Here is a 26,349-nt window from a genome sequence, read left to right as displayed (position 1 = left end):
TCTCTTCTTCCCTTGTGCACCCTCATTTACACACACACACACACACACACACACACACACTCCTATGAGAGAATTGTTTCAAAAACTACAGTTGCCTTATCATAAATATTCTTCCTCTCTGTAGCTTTAGAATAAAGTGGAAAGTCCTAAGGGTCTTAAGACCTGATTGATGGGTCTCTCTCACAAGCAATCACAGAGGTTCCCCCACTTCTGAAGATGACCAGTCATGGACCTGTAATACCTTTTAGTGACCTTCCAAGGTCTTGGATCCAATTACTTAGGGTCCACAGGTTTCTCTAATAAATCGATTGTGCCTGGAGCTCTGTCTCAGTTGTCTTTTATTGCAAATTGGAGTTTTGCTGCCCATAGATGCCTCTATTCAAGGGAGGATTTTTATTTTTCCTAGCAAGGAAGAAATATGGAGGGTACCAATGCCCTGCCTCCCACCAACCTCACACCCCAAAAAGGAAAAAAAAAACTGAAACATTTTAAAAATGCACAGATCAGAAAGCAAAATAGACAATTAGGGCAGTACCTTCATGTTAAATGAAATATATATTTTAAGCAAGCTTACATGCATTTATATTTTTAAAAAGACAAGCTACATATAACAAAATCTTCAGACTTATATAAATCTTATTTTTCTGTTCTAATGTGCATATGGAAGTGATCATTTTAGCTGTGACAGTGTAAATGCATAAAAATAAATGAAATCAAAATAATGAAGGCTCACCATTTCATTCAAAATTCTTTATTTTGTCTTTCTTTGAATATATTTTTATTGTTAGAATTTGTCAAGTGCATAATTTAAAATAATAATAAAAGTATTATCCATAATTTTCTCCTTAGTTTAGCAAAAACACATGGAAGCATACCCAGGTTGACATGAGTATGTTACATCTTTTTTTTTTAATTTAAGGCAATGGGGTTAAGTGACTTGCCTGAGGTCACACAGGTAATAATTAGGTGTCTGAGGTCAAATTTGAACTCAGGTCCTCCTGACTCCAGAGTGGGTACTCTATCCACTGTGCCACCTAGCTACCCCAAGATAAGTATGTTATTGTGGCCATGAAATGGATAGATGATTGAACGAATTTTTATGAAAGTATCAAAATATTTTTGTACCATGAAAATGACAAATACGAAAAATTCAGAGAAACCTGGGAGGATGTGTGAGAACTGATATAGAGAATAAAGTAAGCAGAACCATGTCAGTAATATATAGTCATCATAGTAATATAAAGGAAAACAGCTCAAAAACACATGAATTCAAAGAGCAATTTTGATTTCAGAAGAAACACACCTCTCTCTTCTTACTTTCCTCCTAGTTCTCTCCACCTTGTTCAGTCAAATTTCTTGCCTTCCTAGGTCCTTTATCACCTCCCCTGATGATAGCTACTGCAGTACTTTCCTACATGATCATCTTGCCTCAATTTTTTTTCATTCCAATTCATCTTCCAAAGAGCCACCACATCAACCCCTATTCAATAAAAATTAATGGATTAATAGATCAAATGTAAACTATTTTTACTTTTAAAGTTCTTTACAATCTAGTCCTTTCCTATCAGTCTTCTTCTAGCCTTTGTTTGTGTTCCCCATATCTGGAAAGTTCCGTGGCTTCAGAAAATCTAAGCATTTTTCAAAATTAGGAACAGGACACTTCCATTATATGTCATCATGCCTTTCTGAAAGAAGGCTCCACAGTCTTGTCCATGTGGAGAATGTATGAGCCCACTCCACCCCTTATTGGGGTCATTGATTAATAAAGGGGGTAGGGCAAGTCATACTCAATAAAATATTTATAGAAGCACTTTCTCCTGATAGTAAAAAAAACTGCAGTAAATTCATATAATGAAACATTACTGTGTTGTATAAATGATAAATATGATGAATATAAGGAGCCATGGAAAGACTAACATGAACTGGTACAAAATTAAGTAATTAGAGTCAAAGAAACTATATACACAATGACTAGATAATAAACACAAAGAAAAATTACCACAAAATAACAAAAAACAAATACTGCAAAATTATAAAGAAAAAGTTTGGTTTTTAAAAAAACATAAAAATGAGAAGACCCTTACCTCTACTTTTTAAAATATATTTTATTTTCCCCATTTACATGTGAAAACAATTTTTTACATTTTTTAAAAAAAAATTTTTGAGTTCTAAATTATATCCCTTATTCCCTTTCTTCCCCCTTCCTGAGACAGTAAGCAACCTGATAAAGGTTATAAATGTGCAGTCATGTAAAACATTTCCATATTAAAGAAAAGAAGGAAGGAAGGAAAAAAGAGAAAATAGTACGCTTCAGTCTGTATTCAAACAATAGCAATTCTTTCTCTGGAGGTGGCTAGCATGTTTCATTATGAGTCCTTTGGGTTTGTCTTGGATTGTCTCAGCTATTGCTGAGAATAGCTAAATCATTCACAATTCTCCCTTGTACATTACTATTACTGTGTATAATGTTCTTCTGGCTCCACTCACCTGATTTCTCCTCAGTTTATGTGAGTCTTTCCAGGTTTTTCTCTGTCCCCACTCTTCAAATGTGTGAACAGAGTTCACCGATATAAAACATTGCATATGTCAAATTTTTCCAGTGTTTAATCAATTTTGCTTGCTTTTTTTCCTTTTCTCTCTCTCCTGTCTTTTAAAAAAAATTAATTGTTATAAGGGATGGCTCTGGGAGAAGAAAGCATAAAAGGAGAAATTTAGGTGATATAAAACACAAAAGATTTTTTAAAAGTATATTGAGGGGGTGGCTAGGTGGTGCAGTGGATAAAGCATAGGCCCTGGAGTCAGGGTTCAAATCTGGTCTCAGACATTTAATAATTACCTAGCTGTGTGGCCTTGAGCAAGCCACTTAACCCCATTTGCCTTGCAAAAACAGAAAGAAAAAAAGAAAGAAAGAAAGGAAGGAAGGAAGGAAGGAAGGAAGGAAGGAAGGAAGGAAGGAAGGAAGGAAGGAAGGAAGGAAGGAAAGAAGGAAAGAAGGAAGGAAGGAAGGAAGAAAGGAAGAGAGAGGGGGAGAGAGAGAGAGAGAGAGAGAGAGAGAGAGAGAGAGAGAGAGAGAGAGAGAGAGAGAGAGAGAGAGAGAGAGAAGGAAAGCAGAGTCAGGAGTACTTGAGTTCAAATCCAACCCCAAACACTTAATAATTACCTAGCTGTGTGACCTTGGACAAGCCACTTAACCCCACTGCCTTGGAAAAAACCTAATTAAAAAAGTATATTGAGGACAAGCACTCTTTACTTTTTGTCTTTGAATTCATAGCAATTAACCTAGTCCTTGGCACATCTGAGTTACTTCATAAATTCTTTTTGATTGATCTGTTGATGATCCACATGAGAAGAATGAGACAGACACAGTCTAAAAGTTCATTTCATTTTACTGCCCTTTATTTTAAGGAAAGGTTCTGATGGCATTTGGGGGTAGGGTTTTGGGAAATGAAAACAATATTTAAAAAGCATCAATAAAACATCTCTAAAACGTGATATAGAGGTGAGTGACAGAAGTTGGACTGGCCTGTATGGACTACATTAATGAGATTCCAGCAAGGTCTGTTGGAGTATTGGAAAATGCAAAGTTTGAAAAATTACATTTCTTTATGCTTGTCTATTTAAAGGTTTTTCAGGGAAAATCGTTCATATGTTCAAAAAAAATTAGCAACATTATGCAAGAATTTGAACTGAGCCATTTTCCTATTTTTATCCTATTTAGGGAAAGATTCTAATCCTGCTGAATCTGTGTCAGTTCTTATCTATTTCTATTATCTGAACAACTTTCAGAGCAGACATAGGTGCAGAAGGAACTCAGATAAGAGTACCAGCTGACTCTGGGATGCCTCATGCACCTTCTGTTATTAGATTTCATATGTATACCACAGCAAGGATTCTCAAAATGGCCCAGGGGACCCATGGAGGTAGCAACTCACATGTTGTCACTGTGCTTTATAAAGTTTGTATGCAGTCATTATCTCCCCAAACAGCCCTTACAAAAAATTCTGTGAGATGGGTGAGTGTTATTCTCACTTTGTAAATGAAGAAACTAAGGCTCAGATGGGTGACAATGACAGGCCCCCTATAAAGTTTCAAATCCACTCTATCTCCAAGGCTTGTTTTCTTTCCACCAAGAAGTGCTTCCTGAGGGTCATCTATAAACCAATATTTTACAGTATTAATGTTTATAATATAAAAATATAATTTAGCTTATAATATAAAAATTTGATAATTATTTGTGTGATTCAATTGAATGCAAGTTCTTTGAGGACATTTTTGTCTTTATATTCCTAATGCCTAATATATAGTGTTTGATATATTGGAGTTTAATAAATGCTAGCTTGCTTGAACCCTCTTTTAGATCTCATCAGAAACATTACCATTCTGATTGGTATTAAGATTTTACTTAACTCACCTTTATGGTGTTTTGTTTTACAACATATCCCTTGGGCCTTTTTTCTTTATAAACATGAATGGTGATCTCATGTCCTGTGAGGATTTCAAGTCCAAACAGAATTATCTTTTTCCTTTATAAATTTCCTTTCTCCAAATCTAGATACTATATTTCTGTTGGTGGAATCGTCATCTTGGAGTTATATGTGACTTTCCTTTCTCCTTCATATACTACGTCCCCAATGGCTAAGCCTTAGTTCTACCTCCAATATGTCTCTTGTACTTGCCTATTTTTTTTTCTGCTTTCACATGATAAAACCTCGAGTTCAGGATCTCAACTTTTTGTCTCATCTATTATATGAGCTCAATTGGTCTAACTGCCTCTAGGCTCTCCCCTCTTGTAGTGGGGGCAATTTATTGACTTCTACCAGGACTTTTACTCAAATGAAGCTTATTTTTCCTTAGAAGGTATTGATAAGATCATTGATTGCAATGGGAGACTAAGGTTTAGACCACTGATGCAGTTTCTGGTCATATGAGCACCCCAAAGTCAAAACCCAGGAGGCTGGAACCCTTCTCTGAGGAATAAGAGGCAATGCACAACTGAATCTGGGCTTCTGGTTCTGCATCTTCCCATTACTATGGCTAAGTAAACCTTCAGTAAAGTGTGAGATGGATTATGAAAATCTCATTTTTAAAAATTTTATTATTTTTTTAAATTTAAGGTAATGGGGTTAAGTGACTTGCTCAAGGTCACACAGCTAGGCAATTATTAAGTGTCTGGTGGCTGAATTGGAACTCAGGTCTTCCTAAATCCAATGCTGGTGCTCTATCCACTACCACCTAGCTATCCCTGCAAAATCTCATTTTTTTATTCTAATTGTAGTCCTAAACTTACCAGGACATCAGCCTGAGTCAGGATTAGCCCTTGACAATAAAAATAATCTTTTTAAGGTATAGGTCTGAACTTGTCACTCTGCTGTTCCTATCCTTCCTAGGATAAAATAACTCCCCAGTCTGGCATTTAAAGCCTTCCATAAACTTGCTCCAACCTAGTCTTATTTCTAGTCTTATTTCATGTTACTTTTCTCCCTGAAGTCTATGATTCTCAAAAAATGGCTCTAGGAGCAGTTTCCTGAACTCAGAATTCCATGTTGCATAGTACATTATAACCACCATGCCTGGAAAATATACAGTCATTACTTCTAATCTCTGAGAATTCCAAGTTTTCATCAAGGTTCACTTCAGATTTTTCATCCTACAGAAGACTTTTCATGATTCCTCTTCAGCCCTCACGTCTAGTTGTCTGCAATCACTCTCAAAATTATTATCCTGCTACCCATATCAGTGTAAATAGTATATATCAGTTGATTAAATTTCAATTCACAAGGCTCAGGTCAATGATGTCTTTATTTGTAAATGTATATCCTTTTCTTCTCCTGATATTAAGATCCTTGAGAGCAGGGATTATCGCTTTCTTTCTTCTTTTCTTTTTTTGTCTTTTTGTTGAATTGAAGATTTTTTTTTCTTGCAACAATCTTGTAAGATATGGGCAGCTAGGAGGTGCAGTGGATAGAGCAACAGACCCTGTAGTCAGGAGGACCTGAGTTCAAATTAGCCTCAGACACTTAATAATTGCCTAGCTGTGTGACCCTGGGCAGGTCCCTTAACTCCATTGCCTTAAATAAATAAAATTTTAAAAAATAAATATCATTGCCATTTTGTAAATTAGGAAACCAGAGGTTCATAGAGCTTAAGTGACTTGCACAAAAGACATCAGAGGCAACATCTCAATCCAGATTTCCTGACTTGACTTTCCTTATTCTTTCCAGAAGCAGATGGAGTATGACACTAACAGAATTTTCTAACCAACTGAACTATTCCTTGGATTTAAAAAAAAAAGTCTGAGATCCATTTATAAAGGATGAGGAAACAGCACCAGCTTCATCTTATGTCTCTTTGCCACTAATCTTTTTTTAACCTCTTTCAGGTAAAAGTTATTTTGGTATTTATTGTGTTACTATGGATCAGATTTTCAAAGTAAGAATACAGGCATTTTCTTCTTTAAGTGATCTCACCATACAGATATCTGCCTAGGTCCTGAACTTTTATACTCTTTAGGCATAGGACTGATTGTTGAGGTATTTATGTTAGATCTGCTTACAAACATCTTAACTGCCAATCCTAGGTCAGATTTTCTTTCTGTCCCAACTTTCAACTGTTTAACCTGTTTTAAATTAAAAAATTCTGTTTAAAATGCAATGGCATAGATGAACCATGGGCCCCTTCTTAAAAACAGCTGGCTAATCAGCCTTTCACCTCTGAAAGATGCAATAAATATGAAGAATTTAGTGAAACATGGGGGTATTTAGGTGGTACGGATAGAGCCCTGGCCTATGGATGGGAGTTCAAATTCAGCCTCAGATACTTGACACATACTAGCTGTGTGATCTTGGGCAAGTCAATTAACTCTGATTACCTTGCATCCAGGACCATCTCCAGTCATCCTAATTCATTTCTGGCCACTGGATCCAGATGGCTTTCGAGGAGAAGAAGTGACTGGTGATTTAGCACAGCACCCCTCACTCAAATCCAATTCATGTGCTTGTCATGACATCACTTCCCAGATGTCATAGTCTGCTTTGAGAACTAAGGACAAAATCATCATGATGAAACATGGAAAGTGTTAACTAATGTAGAGGAGAAAAAAAAACTAGACAAGAAGTACAAAGATCACAATAGACAATATCAGAAGTCATCATAAAAAGATCACCAAATGCAATAACTAATTTTGATTTCCAAGGACTAATGTATATTTTCATTCTCTTGGTGGAAAATTGGAGGTTGACAGATAGAGAATGTCATATCAGATAAATAGACATTGTTATTGTTGTTTGGTTTTGTTTGGACTATTTTTCCTTGTTACTGGGGAAATTTCAAGTGTGTCTATGGGAGGGTTGGGGGAAATGATGGTAGAGGTACAAAGGCTTCAATAAAAAATTCTTTTTAAATCAGCAAAGTTTCAGCCCTCAAGGAGTTCATGATGTAGCAGAGGGATGTGACAGCAACTATAAAGCAAAATATTTTTTGTTCCAAAAATATTTTAACAGTGTTGGGATGAAAGAATACCCTCTTACCAAAGTAGGCCTACTATTTCTCTTCAAATTTAAATTAGGAACTTGGAATAGGTAAAGTGTTGAAACTTGTGTGTAGGAATTTAAGAAAATATTTGCTATAATACTAATATAGGGAAAATGAGATTTTTTTCCTGGTCAAAATATCCCACTAGTGCCTTAGCTGTCCACAAAAATACATAAGGGTAGAAATACAAGGTTAAGTGGTAGAACACTCTCTTGTTCTAGTTCAAATAAATTTACCAGGGAGTATCTTGGGAACCTAAGAGTATCAAGACCTTAAAGTAGCTATCCATATAAAAAAAAAATTCAATCCTTGACTAGGTTTAGTTATGATCAAAAAAGAAAAGACACGTCTGTGAGCAGCCTGCTTGACCTTCTGTTGGCTATGATGAAAGAGCTTATCAGAATGTCCTCACTGAAGACTTCTTGCCCCTCTATCCCAGCAATCTAAAGTCAAGATGACTTTGATTTCTGAATAGATGAGCCTCGAGGAGCAGATTGTGAGAGGGTCTTGAAGTCACCCAAAGACATCAAGGGTCTCTCAGAGTTGAAGATCTGGCTGCCCTACCACACATTTCCCACACGTGGTACCCCTCATGAGGAGCCCCATGCATGGTCACTCTTCTATGGATGTTTTATATAGTTGTACAACTGGGCACCCTACATTTATGGGAGGAATATTCAATCATACATTTTCTTAGAGTGCCAGTGCATTAAATGCCTTTGCTCTGAATCATGTCTTTTGGTTGACTTGAAAAAAATAATGAACTGGTAAGGGCTTGTGACTTGTTTTCAATGGATATTGACCCATAAGAGCATCCTTGAAAGTGGGTTAGTTACACCTGAAGTGTTAAACTCAGAAATACATGATTCTCCAGAGCCTAGAACAGAGGCAGGTTGTGAAAGGATTCAGAGTTGGGGAGATTAGTTGGGGCAATTTCCTTCAATTCACATGAGAGCCAGTTAAGGTATTGATCAGCATCACAGATGACTGATTCTGGAAGGGAATTTAGCAATCTAAGCCTTGGTTTTAGAGATAAGGAGCTAATGCTCAGGGAAGTAAAAAAGATGTGTGGAAGAAGACACTAGGCTAATGAATGGGAGATCAGGATCCATAACAAATAGGGGAATAAAGTCTCATTATGTCCCAGTGTCCAGGGCTAAAATCAGGACACAAGGCAGCCAGTAGAGAATTGATTCCAAGAGGAAAGAATCTCAAAAGAAAAAATAGGAAGGTAAAACAACTTTAACCCAGATGTAGCTTTGAATCAATGAATAGTCTGAGACTCAAACTACCCTGGGGAGAAACTGGAAGGACACTATTCATTTGGCAATGGAGATGGTACTTTTTCTTTCCTATTAATGCCTATCCTGATGAAATGCTTATAACCACAGCTACCTCTTCTACAGGTCTTTATGGTATACATAGCTTTATCCTCACAATGCTCTTATTAATTCCATTTTACAGATGAAGAAATGGAGGCAGACAAATCAAATGACTGGCCCAGAGTCTCAGACAACTAGAAAGTGTTTAAGGTTAATTTACATTCATGGCTTTCTGACTTAAAAGCTAGCACTCTTTCTATATACTGATACTTTTTTTAATCTAATACCTCTTACATTTCCTGATGGTGAACAGGTAAAAAACCTACATTGGAAATTTCTAGTCTGAGAACTGGATTGATTCAAATAATGCAAGAGAGGTAAATTACATAGTTCATATGTTGAGGATCTGAGGCCGTACTCACAAATTCACAGAAGAGGGAACCACAGACTATAATTTAACTCAGAATTTAATTTTGGAGCAGAAGTTCAACAAATATTCTGAAGGCAAAAAGCGATTTCATGACAATTTTAAAACAGCCAAATCCATTATTGACCTATTCATGTAGAACACAGTAGGAACAGGAGTCTGGGAAGGAAACGTCTGTTGGCTGATCTTCCAGGGAGAAGAAATGAATGACATGGTACCATTTGGTATCTACCAGTATAGCAGAGAAAGGTGTTAGAATTGTCAGTCCCGAGGTTAATCCTAGCTCCATTTCTTATTGAGTGATCCAGCTTATTGTCAGTCACATACTGAGCATCTAGATTAAGCCCTTACTGGGTGTTAGGCACTGTCCTAAATACTAGAGATATTCCTAGAAGGGTAAAATCATGATTCTCTTCCCTCAAGGAAACAGTATAATATATTTTCCACATTCCAATAGAAAAGAGAATGGTGCTAAGGAACTTATTAAGCCCAGAGAGTAAAAAGATGTGATTATCATAACATTATTATTTCTAGTCAGATAATACCTTATTCCTCTGAATTTTAATAAATTCACATGAAAACAGAGGAAATTCAATCATTAGGAATTGATTTTTAGTGAACCAACAGGACAAACTTGATGATTCCAAAAACAAACTCTCTGAGCCAAGACAGATTTTTGTTTTTGGTTTAGGTTTGTGACTAGCATGGAAACACCTCTCAGTGTGGAAACTCCATTTCATAGGTGCAGATAAGCAATCTGTACTTTATAAATTTTAGGAAATTGGGACTTAACTTAGGTCCTGCTGATTTCAAGGTCACTCTTCAATCCACTACACCATGTTGCCTCTCTCAAGCAGTAATTATTCTAGTTAAAAGACTATTGGGTAGCTTGCTTTTTTTTTTTTTAGTTTTTTTGCAAGGTAATGGAGTTAAGTGGCTTGCCTAAGGCCACACAGCTAGGTAATTATTAAGTGTCTGAGGCCGGATTTGAACTCAGGTAATCCTAACACCAGGGCTGGTGCTCTATCCACTACACCACCTAGCCGCACCAGTAGCTCTGAATTAATCAACAGTCAACCTTAATTTGGAGACCACTGTCCATCCCTAGCCAATGTATTATAATGGGTCATATACATACCATAAATACTTATATGTAATTTTTGCTAAACAAATCAATTATTTCGCTAAACAAATCAATTAACTTTCTCAGAAAAAGTCCCCCACTCCATCCTGGCAGAAATCTGACATCTATATTATTGGTAAAAGAAAACTCAGTATGTAGCAGGAAAGATATTACAGTACAATGTGAAAGATATAAAATATACAAATTGATCACTGAAAAAATATCAAATTGTCATTATATCCTTATGAGTTGAACTGTTCTTTGAAGGTAGAATTTCACACCATTTACAAATGGCAGAATTCTTGCTTTTATTTGGAATGGGGTATCAAGGGTAGGGAATCTATATCTAGGAACAGGTCTCAGCTAGGTCTGATACTTCATAAGGGGGAGTGTGTGTGTGTGTGTGTGTGTGTGTGTGTGTGTGTGTGTGTGTCCATTCTAATTAATGACAATTTGTGTTCCCTGTTCCCAGTTTGACAATTAAATGGCTGAATGTTGATATTTCAAAAACCTACAAAATTAAAGGGCTTTTTTAAAGTCAGTCTGGGTTGATTTTAATTTTCCTGTGGACATGTGGTTTTCACTACTGTATATGTCTTCTTTTCTCTTCTAAAATATTAGGCTCCATGAAGACATTAGAACAGAAAGCTAATGTGATCTTAGGCTTCACTCAAATGTCTAACATCCAAATTGAGAAATGAGATAACTCCATGGATCTCTGCTCTGTTTGAATATGACTTGAAGTGTTATATTCCAGTGTAGGTACTATATTTTAGAACAGACAATTTAAAAGCTGGATAGCAGGCAAAGGAGAGTAGCTAGGAAGACAAAGGAACTTGTCATGTGAGAATCCTTTGAAAAAACTGGAGATATTTATCCTAAAGAAAAACATGATATCCACCTACAAAAATATCGGAGAGCTATCATAGAGAAGATCAGAATTTTGGGGCTGTGGGCCAGGAGAAAAATGTAAAGAAAAACTTCCTAACAATCAGAGCTATCAAAAAATAGAATGAGATGCTTTTGGAGTTGGTAGGCTTTCTTTCTGTTGCAATTTTTTGGACAAAGACAGATTGATCACTGGTCAGTCAGATGTTAGCAGAGGCAGTTTTTGTACAGCTATGAAATGAACTAGAATAGATGGGATCTGAGGGCCCTTCCAGCTCTAAAATTTTGTGATCTCTGATGTATTTTTGCATTACTCTCAATGTCTTTTACAAATGCCTTGTACACAGTAGGATCAATGCCTGCTGAATGAACAAATGTAGACAATGCTTGTAAAATTTTTGCCTTCTATTTCCCTATAACTTATCATGAAGGTCAAAAGCATCCAAACATACAATAGGAGAAAGGAAATAAGTAGTACATTGCAAGACAAGAAATCATGATCGTTGGTGGCAAGCCAAATGAATCTCAAAACTAGTGCTCCAAGTTAGGAAGAAGTGAAAGACATTAAAATTGAAGAGTTTAGATAGTTATGCTTTCAGACTTCTTTCTGGGAAGTGTGGAGGAAAGGGTTGACAACCCTATAACCTTAAGTTGGAAGCTTTTAGACCTTTGGCCAATGTTCCCCAAACTCCCAGACATAATCTATTGTCTCCTTTCTATATGCATTCTCTTTTTATGAATGTTTTACCAGGATCTTACTGGATTAACTCCCCATAAAGAGGCATAAAGAGGCAACCTATTACTTCACTAAAAAATGTCCCAAAGGCACACCCATTTTTAATCTTGGGTGTTCCCTCTTTTTATGAGTGAGAGTGTGTGTGTGTGTGTGTGTGTGTGTGTGTGTGTGTGTGTATAGGGTATGTGTATGTGTAAGAAAAACTTATTGAGTCTGATATGCTAAGGAGGTATAATATCAAAGTAAAAATATCCAGAAATCACAAGACAGATATCTAGTTCTGGTGGGAAATGTGGAAGAATCTTGGCATTCAAATATTATCGCAGGTTAGGAATTACTAAGGCACTTCAACCCTAAACCCCTCACTTTCCCAAAGAACACTTCTCTACTTATTGTTAAACAAACAAACAAACAAACAATCAAACAAAAGTGAATCCAAAATACATGGACCCATGGTAGCTCTGACAATATCCAGAATGACTTTTCTCAGGATTTTATAACAGTTTAGGTTTATAGTTATACCGGAGGCTGGAGAAAAGCCCAACGTGTCTCACTAGGTTAGGCTCTACCACAAAGGCCCTCTCATTCTTGTTCTGCAGAAACGAGTAGAGGGCCATGTCCTTGGCAAAGCCACTGCGGCATGATATCTCAGCAAAATAGCTCACCGTCCTCTGGGCTGAAGAGGCAGAGAAAAGCATGGCAGGAGTGCAGCACTGTGTAGTAGGTACCACATTGTAGAGGGCAGGGGCCAGTCGCCGAAACTCTAGCAGATAGTGTCGGCCCACCAGCTCCACCAGCCCCATGGTATACAAGGAAAAGAAAAAGACAATGCGGTAGCTCAATCCTGGGAGATTGGCAATCTTGACATATACCCAACTGAACAAGGGCCCCAGGAACATCCCCACCCCAAACCACTCCAGAATCCTCATGGGTTCGGGGTTGAGGTAGCCCTGGAGCCTCTCAGGGTGATAAAGCTTCAGGTAAAGGGTATTTCTGAGGTGTGACTCAGAGAATCTAGTTTTCAGGAGGTGCAGTAAGACTCTAAAGATCTCCTCTTCAGGAATGGCATCATCTTCCACCAACAGGATATATTCTGGGTTGTAGCTCTGCAGGGATTTCTCCAGGCAAAAGGCATAGTCCTGCTTCTCTTTCTCAAATATATTCCTGAAGATGCTTCTGCTATCATTCACCTCCTTGGTGCTTGTGAACCGGTTGGCCACAGGGATGACACTGGCCAGCAGCTTGGCGTCCTGGTGTCTGAGGCTCCAGTCCACATTGCATAGGAAGAGCTGATACTTCAGGCAGGGCTGACCACACTGCCGGAGGAGGCGATGGAATTGAGCTGCCACCTGTAAGACATAGTGGAACTCAGGCTGTCGGGACACTGTAATGATGGTGATCAAGAGCCAAGGCTGGGAGGGGACCTGCTGATGTTTAGCTGAGGTATTGTTGAGCGCCTGCAGTGTTTTAAAGTAGTGGAGCGCAGCCTCACCGTCCTTCAAGTTCTGCTCCAGAAACTCCTTGCTCATCCGATTCAGATGCCAGTGGCGGGCATAGAAGTAGGAGTGGAGGAGCTGGTGGCAGGTCAGAGGGGCCAAAATGCCAAAGGTTACTATTGTCAAGAAGAAGAAATGGAGGGTGGGGCTAGACCAGGAAAACAGCCGTGGCTTGCAGAAAAGCATCATGGTGGAAGGCGGCGGTGCTCTGCCTTAGTCACATCTGGTCCTAGAAACATTCCATCATGCCAATAAGACCCATGCCTAAAGAGGAAACCGGTAGAGAATGGCAGAATAAGGTCAAAAGGTAACAGGCCTTCAAGAAAAGTGTGGACAAAACCCAGAACATAGCGTTGTATAAGGAAGGGAATTTCAGTGGTTACTACTCTTATGTGCTATTCTTTAGTATTGGAAAGCTATAAATTAAGTGGGTAAATGATTAAATCTGGTATAAATGACTACATAAGAATAATTCAGTTTTGCCAACTAGCAAGGGTGGTGTGGGAGTATGGGTGTGGGAAGGAGAGGATGGCTTCAGAAGTAAACAAATTAATCCAGATGAGGAAGATACAATGCTGTATATAGGCCAGGATTTTAAAAGGAAATGGAAAACAAGACCCATCAGCACTAACAGTATTTCTTTAATTAACACTGGTACCTGCTGAAATTTTATATGGTAGAAAAATCTACCAGTAAAGTTATAATTGTCATTAGCCCATGGGAAGAGGAGATACGTAAGGTTTTTACTTGGGTTGGTTTAATTTCTCACCCAAGGTTAAGGGGGCAACTCCCAGACAGTCCCAAATCTTAAGCTTCTGTAAAGAGAGTCATACATGTTCTGGGAAGGTGTGGGAAGGGACCATGCTTCCTTCCTTGAGAGAGGAAATCTGTTTTCCTTTGTCTTTTGTTTCTTATTTATCCCTTCCTCATCACAGGGTCTAGGGGCAAATTTTCCTAGCAATCTGGAAAATTTTTCTTTTATGGGGTGTTTATAGTATCTTAATGTAAAACTTAGGTTAAGTCTTTGAGCTTAGGCTATGTGTCATCTGTGGCCTTTGCATGTCATCTATGGCTTGGACAAAATTCCCGTAAAGTTCCCATTTAATATTTTGTGCTGACCCGCTATATACATCAAAACCTCGTAGGGAAAGTTGTAATGTGGAAGGGATGACTGTAGGCTTTGGGTGGGGGATGATAATTCCAGAACCCAAGACAGGTCATAGTTAAGTACTAAACATGCAGTGCACCGCTAAACTTTGCAAAATGCTTTTATTTGCTAAGTCTGCAAAACTTTCTCTAGGAGGTCAATTATGATATCTGATTGTACAAGTCACGGATACCATAGAATACCTGCATCATATTGATTGTTTTGAGATTCTCTCATATATGGAACTAGGAAAGCAAGTGAGAAGACACCAGTTATGCCTCCCTGGGATCCCAGATATACTTCAAGCTTGGAGATATGGACAATGAATTGCAAAATGCAATTTTGAGGAGAGAGAGCACAATAGGGGCCTAGTCAATGAGGGCTCTATCTTTACAATATGCACTCTGCAGGAATTATGGATTTTAATGTCTCCTAAAATAATGAGGAGAAACTTTTAACATTAGTTGATAGAGACTGAAGTTGGTAAAATCAGAACAAATTATTAAATGACTACAAAATACAAAGAAAACCACTAACAAAAGGCAGCTAAATTCAAGTTACTTGTAATGATTAATTTCTAGAAAACTGATGAAGAAATACATTTTTTTCAATATAGAGATGGGAGACTACAGATGTGGAATACAATATACACTGTTAGATATAATTGTGACAGTTGATTTGGCTTAAATATTTTTCTTTGTTACATGGAAACATTTAAGGAAAGGGATTTTAAGGAAAAATGACTACTACATTGATAAAAAAAAATTTTCTTTCTTTCTTTTTTTATTTTTTTTTTGCAAGGCAATGGGGTTAAGTGGCTTGCCTAAGGCCACACAGCTAGGTAATTAAGTGTCTTAGGCCGGATTTGAACTCAGGTACTCCTGACTCCAGGGCTGGTGCTCTATCCACTGTGCCACTTAGCCGCCCCAATAAAAAAAATGTTTTAAGAAAATGTTTTAAAACAATAAAAATAAGACAGTCTCACCTCAAGGAATTTAGTCACCTTTCCTTTCATATTCTTTAAATATGAAATGGAATGGAATCTGTCCCTGATCATTTACACAGTTTAGAACATGAGATATAAACTCTAAATTTGGCTAGAACAAAGGTGATATCGCTGAGATAAGCACAAGTGTTATACTCGTGATTTCATTGGAACAGGGAAATCTTAGGAGAGGAAATACGTTTTAGTAATTCAGGTTAGAATGTTCTATAATTTATCATTTAAGGAGTTGCCTAGAGGCAAATGTCTTGTCCCAGAAATTATGTGACAGAGATAAGATTTGACTGGAGGTCTTCCTGACTTTTCACAGGCCCCACAACCTCTCATCTATAAATATTTACCATATTACCAACACTCATATTCATGTAAACCTTACAGTTCACTAGATCCTATCTCCTCACAATAATCTTGAGAACTAAGTAGGTCTTACAAATATTATCTCCTTTTTAGGTTTTTTTGTTTGCTTTTTTTTGCAAGGCAAATGGAGTTAAGTGGCTTGCCCAAGGCCACACAGCTAGGTAACTAAGTGTCTTAGGCAGGATTTGAACTCAGATACTCCTGACTCTAGGGCCGGTGTTCTATCCACTGTGCCACCTAGCTGCCCCTATCTCCTTTTTACAAATGAAGAAACTGAGACCCTGAGAAATTAAACAAGTTGCCCATGGTCACAAAGGCCAGTGAGCATGGCAAGACTGGAACTCAAAATCTACATTTTCTGACTCGGACTCCTCCACCCGGCTGCTCCAGACCTGCCACTGACTTATGGTATAGTGTCACTGAATAACAGCTGTCATTCCCAGAGCAAAGCAAAAGCATACAGACTTAAAAAAATTCTGGGTCTCTTCAAGATCAAGTGGACTTTGAAAATACTGATGATATGGAGAAAGAATTAGCTCATTGGCTTGTGTTCTGCAGAGAGCCAGGGGTGGCACGGTTGCTTAGAAGGGATCCCTGATTTACTAAAGAACCCAACTGCAGGTCAGGAATATGAATTCCAAAGTCAAGAACTATTCTGCTGACAAAGATCAATGGTTACTGATCTCTAAATCAGGGCGTCTCAAACTACTTAGTTTTGGAACCCTTTAATATACTTAAAATTATTGAGGATCACACACACACACACACACACACACACACACATACACACACACACATTATGGTGTGTATATACATATGTGTGTGTGTTTACCATAAAGCACAGAACTACTGTGAAAATAGTTTTGACCTCGCAGATCCCGTGAAAGACTGCTAGTTGTCCCCAGACCATGCTTTGAAAACCTCTACTCTAAACTACTATGAATGACAAACGGCAATAGATTGATCAAGGAGATCAGTAGTCCCAGCAGACTGTGTTTTTGAAATGCAACAATGGCTTGAAGACAGTCACCTATTTATATCTAAGGATGGTCATTTCTAGGAGGGGGGAGGAAAGGGAAGAAAAATACCAATTTATATGATAACTTTGTTATATATTTAAAAGGAATAGCAAGTTGTATATAGTAGGATTTGAAGTTTTATATGTAATCATCTTTTTTTATTGTACTGTTATAGAAATTCTTGTTTTATTCCAAAAATTGAAATAAATTTAATAAAAGAAATTAGGGAATGCATAGTCTTTAATTTTTGTAACTCTCACAATGGTGATTAGGCAAGTACAAATAAAATGCTGTGCTGTGTATGAGGCATAAAAGATTATTTATCACTGGGGGTTCTTAAAAGAATTAATGCAAAAAGCTCTGAACTGGATTTTAAAGGAAAGATTCAGTTTCAACAGATGGAGATAAGGTTGGAGTGGTCCATGTGTGAATATGTGTATGAGCAATAAAATAAATAAAATGTCGCTAAAGTTGCTGAACACATCAATTTTTTTTAAAAAAAGATTCTGCCTTGCAATTATTTCTGCTATTCACTTTTTTATAACTTTTTCTCCATCCACATTTATAGGTACCTTTGGGTTTACTTCAGGATAAGCCTATTCAGAGGGGCAGACAAAGTAATTTTTCTTTTAATAAAGCCTATGAACCCAAGCATTTACTGCAATTCCCATTCCTGCACTTTTATTACAGTTAAACTGTACTACTCTTACCAACTCCCCAATCCCCTCCTATACTCACCCCACCAAATTATCCATTCTCTATATCTGGATCAGAGTCTCTTCCTATTCTATCTCTTGAAATCCTCCTATGGTGCCTCCCCATATCCATGCTTTGCAGAGATGTATCCTACACACACACACACACACACACACACACACACACACACACTCTCATATGGACACATGCACAAACATGGGGTCACCCCAGCCCCATCTCCATCTGTTGAAACCCAATCCTTCCTTTAAAACTCAGCTCAGAGTCTTCTGTGCTAACTCTTATACAAGCCTTCCAGTTAAAAACAACCCTTCCTGTCTTATACAACACAATTTTTTTTGGCTTTGTCTTATATAATATTACATATATATATATATATATATATATACTATATATACTATACATATATATATGTATAGTACACATATAAATCTGTATGTATAGAAATATATAATTCTATATAATAATCATATAATAATTGTATATAATCATATTGTAATTTGAATTAATGTTCACAAACTTACAGCTCTATGTATAGTACTCTAGGGTTGTTCCATGAAATCAGTCCAATGGCCAATTCCTTATTCGAGGCAGCTAAGTGGCGCAGTGGATAAAGCACCGGCCCAGGAGTCAGGAGCACCTGAATTCAAATCTGACCTCAGACACTTTATAAATTACCTAGCTGTGTGGCCTTGGGCAAGCCACTTAATGCCATCTGCCTTACAAAAACCTAAAAACAAAAAACGAAACTCCTTATTCATCAGGCATTGGGCTAAAAACTGGTGATAAGAAATGCGAAATTATAGTCCCTGCCCTCCATGAGTTTCCCCTGCTAAGGAGAGAGATAACATGCCAACAAGATAGCACAGACAGTATAAATGGAAAGTGATCTTGGATGAAGGTTCTGGCAGTGGGGGTCCTGAGAAAGGCCTTTTGCAGAAGATGAGATATGAGTGGAGTCTTAAAGGACTCCATGAAGGGGGGTGGGAACCCTGGTATTGTGGGCAATAGATAAGGGGTGCCAAGGCCCAAGGCTGGGAGTATCATGGGTGATGAACGGCAAGTATACCATTGTTTCTGGATCACAGAGTAAGCAGGGGAGAGTTAAGTGTAAGGAAACTGGACCAGTAGTAAGGGGTCAGGCTGCAGGGGTTTTGAATGTCAAACAGAGCATTCCATACCTGACTCCAGAAGAGGGAATAAGGAATCCGTGACGTTTTCCAAATGGGGGGTGACACAGAAATGCCTGCACTGAAGGATAATCATGTTGGTGGCTGAGTTGAGAAAGGTCTGGAGTCAGAGAGCCTTGAGGTGAGGAGCCCCATTGGTGTGGAATGATGAAGGCCTTCACCAAGGTGATGGCCATTTGAAACAAAGGAGTGCATATGGGAGAGGCTGCAGATACAGAACTGGCAAGAGCTATCAATGGACTGGTGAGGCGGGGACAGCATCAGTGAGAGTTGTCCCAGTAGGGTGGGAGAGGTATAGGGGAAGAGTGCACAGTGATAATCTATGCAATGTATTGTGCAAACTTTAAAACACTATACAGATTTCAAATTACAATTGTTACACCTCTATCAGAACCACTGTCATTCAAAAAATAAGGATACAACTTACACTGCAGAACGGCCAGATACATCCTTGGGGAAATCTGCCTTGGATGAGATGACCTTAGAGTTGGTCCCATGAGAAGGGCTGATCCTGCAGGAAGGACCCTCCTCCCTCCCTGGCCCTCAGCCGCTCCTCCATTTCTTTGGTGAGGGGCCATCCCACACAACGTGGCCATGCCTCGATGCAGAAAAGGGCTGAGCAGGTGTTTTAGAGACAGGGTCTTGCTTGGACCCTAGCTCTTCAGACTCCAGTTCTAGACCCTAAACCTCAGCTCTCCAGGTCCATTCTAGACCCTAGACCCCATTCTCTAGACCCCAGTTCTAGACTCTAGACCTCCAGCTCTCCAGACCCATTCTAGACCTTAGATCCCCAGATCTCCATAACCAGTTCTAGACCCTAAGACTTCAGTTCTCCAGACTTCATACTCAGAATATACATATTCCATAGATCATTATATTTGATGCTTACCACCCAATAGTGTATTCGACTAAAAAGCAATCACAGACCTATATGTGTATATCTGGACATAAGGATGTCTATATATTACATTTATGTATATACACATTGTCTACTATATGATAAGAACTTTACAAGTATCTCAGTTGAAAACTCACAACAACCTGATTTGTGCTATAATTATTCCCATTTTACATGTGAGGAAACTGAGGTAAACAGGTTGATTGCCCAGCGTCACCCACCATAACTAGTAAGCATCTGAAGTCACATTTGAACTCAGATTTTCTTGAGTCCAGACCCACTATCCACTGCACCGCCAGCTCCCTTGGCTAGATGCTCTGTGATCTTCTTTTGATTCTAGGATCTTATCTTTCTAACTGGTCTCCCTAACCATGGTCTTTCCCCATAGATGCCAAAGTTTTCCTTAAATTCAGATCTGATCACATCACTCTTCTCAACAAACTACAGTGGCTTCCCATTGCACTGGCTCATGGATAAAGTATAACCTATTCAATTTATTATTTTTACAGTTGAACACTGGCTTCCATTTAGCAGGATGCTAAGAACAGAACAACAGGAATAGAGCTGGATATTGAATTAATTGGCAGTTGGGATTTTTCTGTCTTAATTCATGAGAACACAAGTATGGTTAGAACTTTCTCAGAAATCTCTCTATCATTGAGATTTATAGCTCTCTTGGTAGCTAGTTATTTAAGAACTCATATTATTAGGGAAAGGAAAAAACAATCTTCTTTGGAACATTTCACACAATCAGTAAAACTAACCATGCAGCATGGATGAGAACACAAATATGATGCAGATCTATTACTGCTGTATAATTCAGAACTATAAGAATTACTATGTAGGAGATTTTTCATTTTTTTTAAATCACAAGATTAGTAAAGGGACTGTGATTTCCATTCTCTTGAATTTTGGAGAAAAGTAGAAATGAACAAAAAAGATTTCAACCAGACAAAAAAGTTTCAGCCTAAACCAGATGTGTAAATATATTTAATTGAGAAAACATGAAGTGTTTTTTATTTTGTTTTTCTTTCCAATAACAGATTGAGGAAAATGTCAGTTTCAGTCAAAAAGTTTTTATATTTACCTGATTAATTCTCTTGGGCACAGCATATTGATGATATAAATGGAACTGGACTCATGATTCTTCTAAAGCTGCCTACTTATCCAGATGAAAGTTAAGTGCCCTGTCAGAAAATAGAAATTTTAAGAATATATATATATATATATATATATATATGTATATATATATATATATATATATCACCAATCTTGATTATATTTTTTAAAAATGCATTCTGAGTCATTTGATCTTCAGATTTGATCAGATCTACATTAGAGGAACTGCTATTTGAGTACAGGAATCATTCCTTCCTCACTCTGATTCCTGTATAATGAACCTTTTAAAAAACATCTGCTGAACGTTGGCATTTCCCTCAGGACCAATTTAAGTCCAGTCCAAAGTAAAACTTTTTCTTCTGTTATTTTCAACTTTCCTTTAATCTATTTGTTTTCCTCTTGCATTTCTGCATTTCATTTCAGGATACCTTACAAGGGAAGTTACCTTTCTTAGTTCATCTGTGACATACTATACTAAGTAGTTGTGAGCCCTATTCAACGGAGTCTTCATTACTTATATCTGCCATATTATTCAATATATCTTGTTAGAATCATTATAAGAAGACTACAGTCTAATCTCTGCTATAAGCTATTCTGAATATCAGGCAACACTTCTGATTATCTATAAAGAAGAAAAAAATAAGTATAAGTTTGGGATGTTCCCTTCCTCAAGGGCTATAATTAATATTATATAAGCAAATCCTGCCATTAAACCATGATATAATTCAACTATTTTCCTATTTATAATACGAAAAAAATTAGTTTTATTAAATTTAGCAAAAGTCTGTCACAGGCTGTTTTAAGCCCTGTTAAATGATAACAGGTATAATCCATTTTAAACCATCTGGCTTGTGCTTTCTGTTACTCTTGATTATTTTTAAGGTTATGTTTTATTTCTTGTTTTGTACAAAGCAATAGGGTTAAGTGACTTGCCCAAGGTCACACAGCTAGGTAATTATTAAATGTCTGAGGTCGAATTTGAACTCAGGTCCTCCTGACTCCAGGGCTAATGCTCTATCCACAGCACCACCTAGCTGCCCCTCTTTTCACAATAACTTAAAAGATAAATGTCTATCTGGATTTTTTTTTAGGTTTTTTTTTTTTTAAGGCAAATGGGGTTAAGTGGCTTGCCCAAGGCCATACAGCTAGGTAATTATTAAGTGTCTGAGGCCGGATTTGAACCTAGGTACTCCTGACTCCAGGACTGGCGCTCTATCCATTGTACCACCTAGCCACTTGTCTATCTGGATCTTAAAGGTCCCATAAGCAGCTGGCATAACTGATAAGACCATCTATACCCAGCCTTTTTAGCTAGAAAGCATTTACTTCTCATATCCTCCTTTACCTCAACCAATTACTGTTCTCAAAGAACATAAAATATAAATATAACACTGCGCTACTTTCCCACCAATTACCATCTAGGAATCTTTTTTTTTTGTCAAGGAAATGGGGCCAAATGACTTGCCCAAGGTCACACAGCTAATTAATTATTAAGTATCTGAGACTGGATTTGAACTCAGGTCCTCCTGACTCTAGGGTTGGTACTCTATCTACTGTGCCGCCTAGCTGCCCCCCATCTGGGAATCTTTAAAGGGGTGCTAAGACCTCACATCAGAGATAGCACTTTCCCTAAACAGTTAGAGTCAATCTATTTTTGAGAGTATACAATTTGCCAGACATGTTTCTCCTTAAAAATCAATCTAAACAAATATTTATTTCTAAGCATTTGTTAAAAAGTTGACTCCAATCTTCTTTTTCCATGCTTCTATTTTCTTCCTTTCATAACCAAGCTAGATTACTAAACTCTTCCTTTATAACTAAGCTAGATTACTAAATCATTTTCCATCCTGCATCAGAACATGCCATCCTCACGCCTGGACTGAGCTCTCCCCATCAAAGCAAAGTTGAAAGGCTTCAGGACACTTTATATATGAAGTCCCTGCAACAAGGTTCCTCCTTTCTTCCCTCTCTTGCAAATCTTAGTGTTTGACTTCATCTATGAACTTTTATTATTCTTTTAGATGACTTTTAAGTTTGCAAACCTCTCTTAATACCCCTTTCTCTGTTAATTACCTCCAATTCAGCCTGTCTATAGCTTGTTTGCATAATGTTTACATGTTGACTCCTCCATTAAAGCATAAGCTCCTTAAGAGCAGGTGTTGACAATCTACACACAAGATCCTGACCTGCTTTAATAGGAGTTTTCTTATCTAATGAAATCACAACTACTGTTCCTATCCCTTATCTAAGAGATCATTGTTGACTTGGAAATATTGTAGTTGAATCTAGTACTCAATAAAAATAAATTATATTATAAAAAGGGCAGTTTTTCAAATAAATCCTTGTTCAGGATCTTGCCCTAACAGATGAGACAAAACTGAGGAAACAAGACAAAAAAGAGTTTATTATAGCCAGGAAGGAAAAAGCTTTGAGCATGGCTGGGCAAGAAATTTTAAACCTGTGCTTTGGCTTTTATGGACAAGTTTTTCAGTAAAGGTAAAACAGTCCTGCAGTCTTAGCTGTTTACATATTAGCTCAGGTCTGGGAGATGAGAGTGGTGATAATGATGCAGGGAGTTATGGAGACCGGAGACTTTGTAATTGAAAAACTGCTGCCTGTGACATCAATTGACTCCTACTGGTCCAAGGTTAAATGCAAATTCACAACTTCACTTCATTCCCCACGCCTTTTACCTGATTTCCCCCTTTGTCTATATTCTCCTGATACTTCTATGCCTAGGGGGTAGGCAAGACTATAAAGTCTAGCCTGGACTCCCCCTTGAAGGCAGACTAGCTTGAGTGTCAGCCCAGTCAGTTCTCCTGGCTGTATGTATGTCTGTCTCTCTGTCTCTCTGTCTCTCTGTCTCTTTGTCTCTCTCTCTTTCTCTCTCTCTCTCCCTCCCTCCCTCAAATCTCACCTAGCTTTTTGTTATCCACCCTTGTCCTCAAGGTACAGAAGGAGAAAAGATTTTTAATCTGTAAACTTTGCAGATTTGTGAAAATCCTAAACTTTCAACTCCAGGGCTAAAATGTGAATTCTTTCCCTTGTGAGAATCCTCAAATTTTAACTGCCAAGCCTCTGGCAAAAATATGCTCTTTCCTATAAGCTGCTAGCAGGTGTTCAACCGTTTAAACAGGGTTTTAAAAGGGAGTCCAAGCAATCCCTTAGACTGACTCAGCACAAATATCATTAGAAATACTTTTACATCTATTTGTATTCCCAGCACTTAATATATAATGCCTACCACATAGCAGACACTTACATGTTTATAGACTGGTGGACCCAGGTTCTTTGGCTTCAAATCCTATTATCATTCCTACCCTACTTTTTCATTCAGTTGATCTAAATATCTCAAAAGTCCCCTTCAGTGAGCCAGTGGCATTTAAGAAAAAAATATTTACAAAATGTTCCAGGGGAAGATGTAATAGGGTAGGAAAAAAAAAACACTGAACTATGAATTAGAAAATCTGGACTCCAATCTTGGTCATGGGTATTTAAATATCTTGTTGGTAAAACAATAATGCTAGCCTCGGTCTTCCCTAAAATTTTTCAACTCCTCCACACAGATTAGGAGATAAAAAAAAAAAAAACTGCCCAAAGAACTTTGGGGGGGAAAAAAGGTTAAAGTGCCAAGCAAATTTAGGCTTCAATTCTTAACAAAGGTGATTCTTTAACAAAAAGGAAAAAAAATGCAATTAAACCAAAGAAACTCATGGATTTTTGTAATACTGTTTAGGAAAGGCAAGACTCAACAAATGCTCTGAAGCCTAGTTGAATGAAAACCCTCTTGGAATGGGAAAAGACAATGGACCTAGGACTTTCCGGCATCCCCAGTATACAATCCAGGGTAGTGTTACTTACTTTCTCCTGGAGATGGATACGTAGCCAAAGGCCCTGTTGGAAGGATGAAGTGCTGAGATGGTGCAGAGATAGGAGCACTTCTGCTTTAACCATATGACTCCCATTCACTTACATAACCAGTTAGGGTCAGCAAAGACAAGCTAAGAAATTAAACTATAGGTTTTACCTGGTGAATTGGCAAATTCCAGCTTGGGATGTCGGATATTGGCCAGTTTGCACTGACTATTTTTGCGTTTCACCCGCATTCTGTATGCATCCTGCCAACGCAGCCCAAAGCCACATAACGGAGCTTAAAACCGCAGTTGCAGATTTTTGTATCCAAGTGCCCAGAGCGGAGAGCGCTAAGCCGGCTTCTGCACCTTCCCCGCCCAGGGGGGCCTGTGCACCTCCCTGCTTCCGAGCCCCCGGCACAAGGCTGCCCTTCCCCTCCTCCCCCACCTGCCCGCCGTCCTCAGGCCCGGGGGCTCCCACGTGCAGACCGCACAAAGCGGGGGCGCGCACCCCAGTCCACCTTCTACTCCAGCCCCCCGGGCCCGGGCGGCCCCCGGGCTGCGCTCCGGCACAGCAGGAAGTCACTTTCGCCTTGTCTCCTTCTCTCGGGTCCCCGGCTCGCGCCGGGCTGCCGCAGGCGCCGGGCTCACACCCGCTAATTGTCGGGGCGCGGCCGGGGCACGGCCGCCCCGCCCCCACGCCGGGGTCCGGCCTTCCCTCCCCCCGCGCCCCCAGCCCCGGGGGGCCGAGGGGCCCGGCCCTGCCGCCTCCCTACCTGGGGGCTCCGGAGCCCGGCGGCTCCTCCCGGGCCTGGGCCGCGGCTTCCCAGCCCGGGCCTAGCGGCCGGCCCGGGGGGCGGGGGGCGGGGGGCGGGCGCGGAGCCGGGTCACGTGAGCCGAGCTCCTCCGCCGGTGCCCCCAAGTTCTTGACTGTTAAAATTAATTTTATTTCGTTGATGGTGTCCTAATTCCGTGTAAACATTTTTAAACACATTTTTTTTTTAAGGTTTTTGCGCAGTGGGATTAAGTATCTCGCCCAAGGCCACACAGCTAGGTCATTATGAAGTGTCTGAGGCCGGCTTTGAACTCACGTCCTCCTGACTCCAGGGCCGGTGCTCTATCCACGGCGCCACCTAGACACTGGTTCTTTAGAGGTTAGGGCTCCAAATTCTCCGCCTCTCTTCTCGCGCCTGGGGAGAGCAATCTGAGATGGATTAGACTTGGTGAAGTCATGAGAAACCTTCCCGGTTTAGTAGTTTTGCAAAAGGGAACACAAACACAATAAACCAACAAAAAACATGTTTTTAAAGTAGACTTCAGGCTCCATTCAGAACTCATCAGTTTTCTTCCTGGAGGCGGATAACATTTTTATCACCTGTTTTAGTCTCTTGGCTCTGGAATGGTTTGCCATTTCCTCCTCCACCTTGTTTTCACAGATAAGGAAACTGAGGCAAAGAGGGTGAAATGACTTGCCCAGAGTCACTCGGCTAGGAGGCTGGACTTGTCTTCCCCACTGCGCCTCCTAACGG

General features: G+C 38.9%; 1 protein-coding gene across 5 annotated transcripts; it reads right to left on the bottom strand.

The window, feature by feature from the left end:
- Positions 1 to 815: 815 nt before the first annotated feature.
- Positions 816 to 25,678, bottom strand: PGAP4 (post-GPI attachment to proteins GalNAc transferase 4). Of its 5 annotated transcripts, XR_012470871.1 has the most exons (6): positions 24,997 to 25,244; positions 20,938 to 21,037; positions 18,287 to 18,492; positions 6,869 to 13,786; positions 2,488 to 2,647; positions 816 to 1,480 (listed from the first exon to the last, which is right to left on the bottom strand). XR_012470871.1 is itself a non-coding variant. In XM_074197609.1 (3 exons), the coding sequence occupies exon 3, from the start codon at positions 13,709 to 13,711 to the stop codon at positions 12,521 to 12,523; it is 1,191 nt and encodes a 396-aa protein (XP_074053710.1). In that variant the 5' UTR covers positions 13,712 to 13,786; positions 20,938 to 21,037; positions 24,997 to 25,244; the 3' UTR covers positions 2,972 to 12,520. The 5 variants fall into 5 exon arrangements, 1 of the variants encoding a protein (XP_074053710.1); XR_012470869.1 differs by lacking the exons at positions 18,287 to 18,492; positions 24,997 to 25,244 and adding an exon at positions 25,597 to 25,678; XR_012470868.1 differs by lacking the exon at positions 18,287 to 18,492.
- Between the last annotated feature and the right edge of the window lie 671 nt (positions 25,679 to 26,349).

The sequence above is a fragment of the Macrotis lagotis genome, chromosome 8 (assembly GCF_037893015.1).
Source record: "Macrotis lagotis isolate mMagLag1 chromosome 8, bilby.v1.9.chrom.fasta, whole genome shotgun sequence".
Lineage (NCBI taxonomy): Eukaryota > Metazoa > Chordata > Mammalia > Peramelemorphia > Peramelidae > Macrotis > Macrotis lagotis.
This window is presented reverse-complemented; position numbering and strand designations above follow the sequence as displayed.

What these genes read in the sequence shown, in the direction of transcription:
- PGAP4 (XM_074197609.1), bottom strand. Translation starts at nt 13,711, where the DNA reads ATGATGCTTTTCTGCAAGCCACGGCTGTTTTCCTGGTCTAGCCCCACC.